Source organism: Melanostigma gelatinosum (assembly GCF_949748355.1).
Source record: "Melanostigma gelatinosum genome assembly, chromosome: 22".
In the NCBI taxonomy this organism is placed as follows: domain Eukaryota; kingdom Metazoa; phylum Chordata; class Actinopteri; order Perciformes; family Zoarcidae; genus Melanostigma; species Melanostigma gelatinosum.
The window spans coordinates 6,900,563-6,911,718 of NC_136655.1; the positions used below are offsets into that span (position 1 = coordinate 6,900,563).

The 11,156-nt window shown below is 45.1% G+C and overlaps 1 protein-coding gene across 1 annotated transcript in view; it reads right to left on the minus strand.

Moving 5' to 3' along the window:
• Nucleotides 1-222: 222 nt before the first annotated feature.
• The window catches only part of exoc4 (exocyst complex component 4), an 85,938-nt gene continuing 75,004 nt past the window's right edge, over nucleotides 223-11,156 (minus strand). Inside the window, exons 17-20 of the mRNA XM_079294086.1 lie at nucleotides 11,062-11,156; nucleotides 8,622-8,800; nucleotides 8,276-8,435; nucleotides 223-686 (exon numbers count right to left, since the gene is read on the minus strand). The exon at nucleotides 11,062-11,156 is cut by the window's right edge and continues 50 nt beyond it. Coding sequence (XP_079150212.1) covers nucleotides 449-686; nucleotides 8,276-8,435; nucleotides 8,622-8,800; nucleotides 11,062-11,156 — 672 coding nt within the window. The 3' untranslated portion in view covers nucleotides 223-448. The remainder of the gene's footprint in view (nucleotides 687-8,275; nucleotides 8,436-8,621; nucleotides 8,801-11,061) is intronic.

Consider the following 11,156-nt stretch of genomic DNA (forward strand, 5'->3'; position numbering starts at 1 on the left):
ATTTGTAGTTACTTTTTTAAAAAAGTGTAAATTGACGACACACTGTAACCTCATGACATAGATTCGTAGCGAACTAAACTGCAAAGTCTGCAGTTGTGTTGGTTGTCACCTCGCTTCCCAATTAGAGTGAGCCAGTGCTGCATACACTGAAGGACCCTGGAGGGCAGCAGTAACTATATATATATATATATATATATATATATATATATATATATATATATATATATATATATATATGACACACATGATCTAGGTATAGAGCAAGCTTCTATTTCAGTGTTTTCTAACCCAATTCCTAAATATCATCCACCATTCCTTACTTTTGCATACATGACCCAATTATTTGTTGCACGCGTTCTCACCCGACAGAACCGAAGGAGTTGAAACACATTATTTTTAGGACAGAGGTTTCTTGATGGGCCATCAACCCCCCCCCCCCCCATCCTGTTCACACCGTAGTGATCTTCTTGTCTTTGGTGGCCTGTTTGATGGCAGCCTGCTCACAGATGATCTCCTTCAGCCTCTGCAGCCGGATGTTTTGGGTGCTCAGGTCCCCGACGCCCGTCTGGCTGCGGTGGAGTAAGGACAGGGCATTGATGTACTCCAGCTCCGTGTAGCGAACACCCTGGTCCACCACCAGATTCAGCAGCTCGTCTGCGGTGTTGTACAGCATCTCGTAGTACTGCCTGAATGGAGACACAATGGAGACAATGGAGTGACGTGAGAGAGAAATAATGTCAGGAGGTTATGGATAAAGAAAACGAGCACAGAAAAAAGATAGAAATCAAAACGGGAAGCAAAAAAAAGTAAGTTAATAACACTTTATATGGCTCTGTGTATTATTCCAGCGCAGAATAAAAAGGAGCAACATCAACAAAGCCTAAACACAAAAGCCAAACTAACTGCTGTTGCCGTCAACCCCAATTTTCTTAAAAGGGACTTCAAGGACCTCACCCTGTCGCCAACGGGAGCATTGAAGGTGGAGGGAAAACATTCACCGGCGACAAACTACAGAGAGCGTTTTAATGAAACACCGTTGACAGAGCCGGAACAGGAGAGGCGTGTGTAGAATTAATAGGTCTTTAACCAGAACCTGACGTCACAATGGGCCATTTGAAAAAAAGACCATGAAGTAAACCCCTCGCAGGAACAACAAACCGCGAGCCCACACTAGAATAGATGTCCCCACCTGTTATTTTATGGAACTAGGCAGAAACCAATGGAGGGCTGGAGAGAAAGGAAAACAAATATGTGAAACTGTAACACACAGAGGTGTTCAGTGACGCTATGACGTAAATGAAATGTGATTTAAAGTAAACTGTAAAACTGCTGGTTTGATATTTGTTTCTGGCTTTGACTTTTGAGCGAGATTGTGGTCCTTCTTACAGAGTGCTAAACAGCTGACCTGGCAGTAACGTTACAGTCCAAACATTATCTTGCATTTCTTTTATCCGCATTGTCGGGCTTTGAGTGCTGCCACAACTTGAGTGACCGAGACTCAAAACTGCGCCTGAACGCATCCCGTGTAGACACACGGCCGGAGGACTGAAGCTGCTGCTGCTCTGCTAACATGCCGCTCACGCTCCTCCTCCCGTGTAGACATGGAAATACGGCTCCCCGTGGAACAAGACAAGCATATGCATGTTAATGAGCCGGTGCCTCCGTGTGACAGTGAATATTCTCGGAGACAGTTTTCAGGCAAAAGAAGTTTCCTCCACCGGCATCAACCGGCCACCGTGGCCAAGGGCAGACGCCAGTCGCTCAACAGCAGAGGCTCCCGCTGCTTTGCTCTTCTGCGAACAGATAATTGTAGCTCTGACATTGCGAGGCGGATGAAAGGGCCTCGGAGGAAAATAAATAAAATGTCGAGTCCACCCGTTTCCAAATCTCTCTTTGTGCGACAGCAGAGAAAACAAGTGATTTGTAATTATGTCCGGCAAAGCGCCTGGAGGAGGAGGGAGGAGGAGGAGGGTTAAGCTCTCTGCTGTGCCGGTGGAAGATGAAAGTAAATGGATTCAGTTCTTTCGTGATTTTCTGATGTGGCGCAGTAAAAAGACACTTTGGTGAGAAAAGGATTCTTTATCTCCTTTGTTTAGCTCCGTCACCCATCCAAGAACGATTCCCTCCTTGAGATGATCATTTGGGATGCCAACAAGGCCTTAATGAGCACTCGGGGAGCTTCTGTTCCACGGTTGTTTTATCTGCTGTCATTTTGGAGATTCAACAGCAGGAAAAGACCGGGAAAAAAGTAACGGAGGGGCACAATGGATGAGATGCAAAGAGAGAGGGGGGGGGAAAGAGTGATGACTGAAGAGATGAGTGAGGAACAGAGGTGCAGAATATCTGTTTTTTGGCCTTCCCCTGACAAGTAATGCCCTTGGTCATCGAAGCATTTGCATTCCGTCTCGTTCGCCCGTCCTGCTCTCAATTTTCTCTCCAAGGTCTTGTTCATTTTTCCATCCTTGAGCTCATTTCATGAATACGCTTGTCAATATTGATGAGGGTCACAACGGTTTACTCCTTAATAACCGGGGGCAAGACAGAAGCCAGAGCGGGATGAAGACGGATCCCACATGTGGTTTTCTCTCATTATATTTCTGTGTAAATGTCTAAATGTTGGTGCCTTTTCATGCAAAGTATTTCCCCTAGACGCAGCGATTGCTTGAGGATAATCGTATATTTTTTATCTAATGGGAAAAACGCGTATAACAGAGACGAACACACACATTTCTGTTTGTTGAACAGAATGCTACACTCGGTCAAATCTCCATCCTTGGCTCTCGATGGGAAGCAGCTGAGCAGAGGAAAGAAACCGTTGATTTTGAGCAGAGCATTAAGAGCATTGTCTGTCTGTACGCATGTGTCAGCCCTGTGATAGGCCGGCGATCTGTCCAGGGTGCATCCGATTCAGTTTGGACGTTTTTCTAAAGTCTGCAGAATAATCGTCACAAATAAACACCGCTTTCATGACTTATGAAGCATGAACGCAATCTGCAACAATAAAAAAAAGCTTGCGACGCTACGAGGCTGTAAAAGCAGAAGAGTCAGCATGAGGCCACTTGTTAGCAAACCACCTTTTAAAAGACATTCACGAGAGGGGTATGAACGGACGTATTTCATATCGTAGAACCAAACGTTGAATCTTATTAGCTCGTGTTAACCACAGACTTTATTTCAGGCATTTTAAGCAAAAGCCCATTCATAAAACCCACCGACTTCGAGACGAGGACACCGGAAATGCAAATTGTAGCACTCTATTTCTCTAATGAAAGAGTAAATATAACTTGAAAGCTCTGGAATCTATCTGGTGATGCAGCAGCAGCCGCCGCCAAGTGAAAGTAAAAAATACCTCGTCAGTGCAATAAAACAGGGCTTAACTACAGTGTAATAGCAACTATAACTCACCTGGCAGTGATGCATTTCGGAAAAATCAGAGGATTTGTTAAAAGCCACTGAAGCTCATTTATAAATGAGGACGGGGCACTAAATCCACTTCTGTAGCATCTAATAACGAAAGCAAGTGTGTGTGTGTGTCTGAGATGTGAGGACAGCTGGCAATCTGGCCTCTGCTCAGCACAAAGAGGAGGGGGCTGGTTCAGAAAGAGAAAGTGTAAGGTGTGTGTGTGTGTGTTGAAGTGAGGCATGCTAGTGTGTGCTGGAAACACTTTCAAACAGTTCATTATCCAAGCGGTTGGAAAGCCATTTGCCAAACAGGGAAAGGGCTGTTAATAAGAACCCCCTGGTGAACCACACACACACACACACACACACACCCACACACCTGTTAAAGATACAGCTAGTTAATGAAACCAGAATCCGTTTTTCCCCACGAAACCAAAGTGAATTGTTGTTGATTGCCTCTTTCCTTAAATTCTCAACCAGAAGTCTATAAGAGCACTGCTTTAGTAACCAGCAGGCGTGTGTGTACGCGTCAACATGCCTCCATGGTGCACTTTCTATTCAATTTGAATTAGCCCCCCCCCTCCCTTTCTTGTATACAAAGAATATTCAGTAAATGTGGTGCGTGGATGTAGCATAGGACAGACATATATGTATGAGGAACACGGCACGACGAAGACAAAGACAAGGAAAGGGGAAAGACAGGAATCAGCACAATTCATTCCCCCTCATTTTCCCGCGTGTACAATATTAAGATCATTACAGGCTGCCTCTGTCAGCGTGTTTGGAACAACACATTAGTTAGTTGGGGGGGGGGGGTCTCCCTCACCTCTCCCTCCCTCCCTCCCTCTATCTCTCTCTCCCTCCAAAGCGGCGCATTCGTCTCTCATCTGGTAATGAGGAAAGGTCTGCTCAAAGACTTAAGCTTCATCAGCAAAGACCAGTCCCATCATGCTCATGCCCAGCAAACACACACACACACACACACACACACACACACACACACACACACACACACACACACACACACACACACACACACACACACACACACACACACACACACACCAAAGACCATCATCATCATACGGCATCTTGCGAATGCACACAAAAAACAGAAGCAAAGGAAGAGGAGTTGCAGGAAGAAGAAGGGAGCAGAGACAAAAACACTTCAGCAGAGGTGTTGGACGGTAGCAGAGAAAAGGAAAAATGAAGAGAAAGGGACCGAGAGAGGAGGAAGAGGGCAATAAAGAGAGAGACACAAGGTGACAGGAAGGGAGACAGAAGCTGAGCGAAGTGACAGTGTACTGAAGCCAGGCCTAAATACAAACAGTTTTATCTGTTGACACCCACTACCTCCTGACACGGCCGTCAACTGTACTTATTACCACATTCTCTGCAGACACACCAGCCTGTCACCTCGACACACACACACACTGGTGTTTAGACACACACACACACACAACCAAAGACTGTTGCCTGTGCGCACACACACCGGAGCTGAGGGAGTAGACTTCGGGACAATACGTAGCACACAGGGTTCTTGTACATTTCACACATGTGCGCCCGCACACCGTGGTAATCTCCAGGAGCAGACAGGTGGTCGCGATGGTCTGAACCCTGGGGCATCTCTGCAGTGAGCCTTGTCAGACTGGTGTTTAGCCTAGCTACGGGCTAAGGGGCTCGTGAGTTAGCTAGGGATGTTATGACAGCCCGGCATCCTGCCTACACGGGTCAGCGGCCCGCTCGGAGCTCCACCGCATGTGTTACGAGTTTGTTATGTCTCAGTGTGTCCTGAAAAACCCTAAATGCTGCCGCGGCGGAAGGGGAATATATTTACACAGACAAACAGGTACACATTTATTTACATTTGCTGTATGACACACACACACACACACACAGTTGTGTGTGGAGCGTCTGCCTCCTGTGCTTTCGGCAAGTTTGGTTTACATGGTGTGCTGCAGTAAAACAAAAAAAGTATTCTAATAGAATGGTAATTTGAGGCTGAATCCATGTGAGTATTTCAATGCAGTCACATACACATTTTCCAATGATCTGAAACAACTGGTGCTGAAACCATCGTAGACGTGTGCAGAGCAGAAGGGAACTGGACGAACTGGAATCAGCCACAAGGGGGCACTGTTTCCCCATCCTTCGTCATATGTGAGAGAGAGAGAGGAGTGAGAGAGTGTGTGTGTGTGTGTGTGTGTCTTTATGAGTTCTGCAGTGCTGGTTACCAGGCATCTCCTTAGTTTTACCTCAGATCAATGGTTATTACTGTGCCCTTGTCCAGGTCTCTCTCATCTCTCCCTTTCCCGTACAAGCACACAGATGCAGCAAAACAGCCAACACACACGCACATGAACATAGAAGTACACGGGTACACAGGCAAACATCTGCAGCCTTTCTGAAAAGCAGGCTTCCTGCTGCGATCCCTTCCTTTTCTCACTTCATTCTCGTCTCTCTGGAGGTGGTCGAAAAACAATATCCTGCTTTCAGTCCCTCATCCTCTCCGTTCACTGCTCATTCTGCTCTGCCAATGTTAGTTTTCTCAGCATCTTAAAGGTCAAGGTTTTTAAATTGTGTGTGTACAGTATGTGTGTATCTTTCAACAGCTATGACGTATAGAGGATTTAGTTGTAGTCTTTTGAAAAGGAACCATAAAAAAGATGACTTTTTGGCAAGCCACAAACGCATCAATTCATCTTTATCATATTTTCCTATACAGGCCGTATGGTCACTTCCAATCACAGGTGTGGGCTACGGAGCGCGCTTCATGAATATTCATGTCATAAACATAAATATGGTGATTTAAAAATGCTGATTGGCTTGGCTGAGAGTCTGTGCATGGGTGAGAGCAAGGGATGCATTCCACATGTGTGTGTGTGTGTCTGAGTGTGTGTGTGTGTGTGTGTGTGTCTGAGTGTGCTGGTGTGTCTTGGAGCCGGAGGCCGGCCAATCCAAAAAGCCATGAATCTGTAAACAATGCGCTCTGCAATTCCCAATCAACACCTCCACACCGCCCACGCCTCGTAATCAGAGAGTGGGAGAGAGGGAAAGAGAGAGCAGCCAGAGAAGCCATCACTGGCATTTCTCCACAATCAAAGTTGACAGAGGGTAGAAACAACATGCTAACCAACGGTCCTCCACATCCAGCACAGTTCAGTTTACTTCTTTGTTTTTCTTTTTGTTTCCTTCCCGGAGGGAAACTTGGCTTGCGACGCCGGCATATCGCAAACAATAGCGACGTCCAAACAGAGAGCACCCATCCACTCAAACATGTGACACAGTCGCAAGGAGTCCAAGAGATAATTAACCGTACAACACAGCACAACAGCAAATATGAGAAGCGGGAAAACTGAGGTTATAAGTTTAGCAGATAGTTGAGATGCTGCCTGAAAAACCAGTAACGCAGAAGGAACAAAGATTAGGAATGAAGCACTCTGTTAAAATAATACACTTTAACGGAAGAAGCATGTCACAGCCTTAACTTTGTGTTTTGAGAAACTCTTTAAAGTTCATCCATTTCTATAACGGAGCATGTGTTCTACGTCTTTTGCTTTTTTTTACAGGACGGAACAGAAAGAGACTGATACGCAGCTGAAAACTGAGCGATAATATTTGAAAATCAGGCTGATAAAAGTTGTCATCCGTTCTCCTCAAATACTCTTTTCCATATTTCAGCTTCTTCCCTTTCTCTCTCTCCGTGTCTCGCTCGCTTTCATCTCTCTCTGTTATTTTCTATCCACGCCGTCTTCCCCAACTCCAGTCTACGCCTTTTTCTATGAAAGACATCTTTTCTATAACTTCCTTTCACTTAGTTTTTCTATTCCTCCCCTCAAGCCCTCTTTTCTTACTCCATCTTTTCCATCACACACTCTGGTCTGTCAAGGACACAAGCTTCTGAAAGAGGGAGAGAAAAAAGAACCCACATAAATACTTTGAATCAGCCAACTCTGTATGTCTTCCTTTCTCTCTCTAGCCTTCAAAGATATCGGAGCGCTGATTCGCCCCCCCCCCCCCAACAACCGTACACACACACACACACACACACACACACACACACACACACACACACACACACACACACACACACACACACACACACACACACACACACACACACACACACACACACACACACAGCGTTTGCTTGACCATCTGCCTGCCTTGTGCATCGATATAGTTGCCGTCTGAACTTGAGGACGTTGTGCATGTGTGTGTGTGCAGGTGTGTAATCACTCGATGTTACCGGATCACCAGCCAGTGCGTATTTCTGATTCGATGGCTTCATAATACAGTTTTTCATATTTGATGTATATATAATCAAGAAATGCTACTTTTATCGTCATCAGTAACTGCAGAACAGATTCCAACACACTCATACGTGTTGATATTGTTATTTATACGTTATTATCGTCTTGGGTTTCAAGAGTCCTGTAATATCAGAGGCTTTATCCCCATGACAACAGCAAAAGAAAAAAGCAAAGGAAAAACCAGCAAGCACTTAGGAAGTGTTGGCGAGAGCGTGACAATTTAGAGACACTGACTGCACAAGATGTCTTCTGCCAGCTACTCCAGTGCAAGGTTATGAGCCTTTTCCAAACCCGTGCTGCTGGAAACTAAGTGCAGATACGAGTCAAGCCGTTCTGGTTGAGAGGTTTTCCAAAACTACAATGTTTATATCCACATCTGTCCAAAATGTCATCACTTCATCCTTTTATCCTATCAGACATTCAGGAATTGTCATAATTACCATGTCAATTATAGCGATAGGGAGAAAAAACGCGTTTGTGTGCCGAATTTGGAGAAATTCCCTCCGTGCGTTCTGCCGGTGCGGAGGAACAATAACTGCTCCAGGTGAAAAGACTCTTACCTGGCAAAGTCGAGGTCAGCCTCCCTGGACATGGTGATGTTGGTGAGGTTCTGTTGGAGGACGAAGATGTTCCTGCACATCTTCTTGATGCCAGACTCGCTGATCCTCTTGAAGTACTGGGCCCCGTTGATGAGAATACAGGAGATCAGATGCCCCAGACCTAGAGAGAGGGAGGAGACGAGAGGGGAAGGACATTAAAAGGGGAAGCAGAAGGGAATCGAGAAGAAAGGTTTCTTCTGTCAAGCACCTTTTCACATTGGATTCAGGTACTCAACAACCACCATAAAGACTTCACTTTTGACAGTATTTCTCAGCCGTTAATACTTCACCCCGGGTCCGTGCTGACCTTCAAAGATGTACTGGAACTTGTGCTGCTGCAGGCCGGCCCCCATGGCCTCCTCTATGGCTGAGATGTCCTTGTTCAGTTTCACCACCAGCGGGTCGTAGTCCATGCTCTCCACATTAGCCACGATGGCATAATTGCCTTGCTTAGCCAGGGGGATGAGGTAGTGGAAACAATGCACCCTGGATGGAGACGTGGTCGGGTGAAGACGTTTGAGGGATGGGAAGGAGAAAGTGGAACATTAGATGTCTGACTTTCTCCTCTTTACATTTCACATCACATTTTGCTACAATGACCCAAAAAGTGCCCCGTAAATTCTATATATACCTACTCTAGAGTCTAGAGTAGTCATAGTGTATCCACTTATTCACCAACCGCTACATCACTGCTGGATACTACTCTGGTTAAAGGCAATCGGAAGAGCACAGCGCCAAATTAAAGTATGTTTTACAACAGTTTGAGGTATAAAAAAACACTTAAACATGCATTAAATATAAGGCCGACAGCGAATTAAAAATATGCTTCCACTTCAGGTATTGTATTGAAATATAACAACCTGCGAATTTCTTCCTTCACGGGTCCGTCACACATTTGTTAACATTAATAGAGTGTATGTATCTAAAATACTGCATTTGATACGTTTTGTAATTCATTTGATCCAGATTTCTTTTCAGGGAAAGTTGAATGAAGAAGTGTAACAAACATGGCGTCGTGCCCTTGGCCAGCGAGCAGCTCCGGTGGAGTTAATGTGGCATGAACAAGTGTTTCTATTCCCTTTTCTTTTGTAAATAAGTTCGTATCCTACTAACAGGAAACAGGCAGATTTAATGTTACAAGAGGCATAATATCAGAAAATAGAACTTTCAAGTCAGATTTTTATATTCTATTTACTTTTTGTTGACTGTGGAGCAAACCATTCTTGGTTCTAGTGAAGAATAAAGAATACGGGTTTGTCCATGTTAACATGTTATGCTCATGGCAACATTCATCTTTCATATCATGTTGGATTTTAACACACTGCGCTGCATCTTTCTGCCCTTTTAAACACCTCCATCACAGTCGGAGGCTCATTTCGGTCTCGACTTAAGGAGTCAATACTCTCATAATTCCATCACCACAGTGCCCTGAGCAGAAAGGTAGAAAATGATATGGGTGAATGTCTCTTCCCCCGAAGGCAAAGCCAACAACTACACCACCATTTTCAAAGCGTCCATCTCACTTCCCCCTCTCTCTCTCTATTTAATCATTTCTTCCACTTAGCTACTGTATCTCCCTTCTCTTTAACCCCCACTGTCGCTTTCACCTCCACACTCATCTCTCCCCCATCTCCTCCTCCCCTCTCTTCCTCATGGCTTCATTTAACTGGTACCACTATCAGGGGAAATTCGCTAGATGGGGAGAGTCAATGGAGTGTAGCATATAGCTAGACATCAGCCTCGGGGAGGGTTTTCTACTGAAATCAAAAACAATATTGCATAAGCTATATAATAGTCTTCAGGGAAATGGTGGTACATGGAGGGATGGAAGGAAGAGGATAGGGATGATGGAAGACTATTAGCGGGTGTGGGGGAGAGAGAGTATATGGTGTGGTAAATTAACTTGGTTATTGACATTCACACAAACACATAATCAAGAGTATAAAGTATAAACTGAACTCCTGAACTTCTGCATTTATGGTGCCACTAATCATTTGTGTCCATAACATTTAACGACATACCCTCGAAGCTTGCGCAGTGTGATCGTGGTGACTGGCCGGTAAATGCTTTAAAGTCACACCGTCACAATCGGTGTTTCGTCACAATATGAACGCGCCCGTTCCACATGTCTTGGGAAGGAGATTAAAGTGCAACACGCGTGTCAACTGAAGCACATACATGGTACACACAGACAGAGATGCCAATCAAGGTGCACTAGCCGGCATGTGGCAATCTGGGGGAGCAAATGAAATTGAATGTGCTGCTCTTCTGTCGAGTAAACACGCATCCACCCTTGAAAAGAAGACTGCGGCACATCTTCACTTGTAACTCGTCAACGCGTCAAGATGCCGACGCTGATGCCGGCTTACATCGTAAAAACAATGCGCGCAGCAGGCTCGGTTGGAAAAATGTAACGTTCAGGTCAAGTCAACCCAACCTGCTTTGAGCACTATATAGAGATTATAATGATGTAGAAGCTATAAGATAATAAGAGCAGAAACACGTGTTTTATAAATACATTCAAATAAATGAGATACTTGATTTAATAGCTTCATTCACATCATTCAGCTCTCCTGACTATTTATAGTCCGACAGTGACATTGACTTTGGAGCATTCGGTTCTGCCGGAGAAACTGACTGGCCATCTGTCACCTCGGAGGGTAACGAGGGCACGGTAAGATGTATTAATACCATACAGAACCCCTGCGTGTGTTTCCATTCCTGAAGAGTGAGTTTCTGCTGCATACCTGACCTCCAGGTGCAATACCAGGAGACAGCGGTCTGCAATATCCTGGAACCCCCTCGACAGGTCACTCAGGGTCTGGAGAATCTGCTCTCTGCT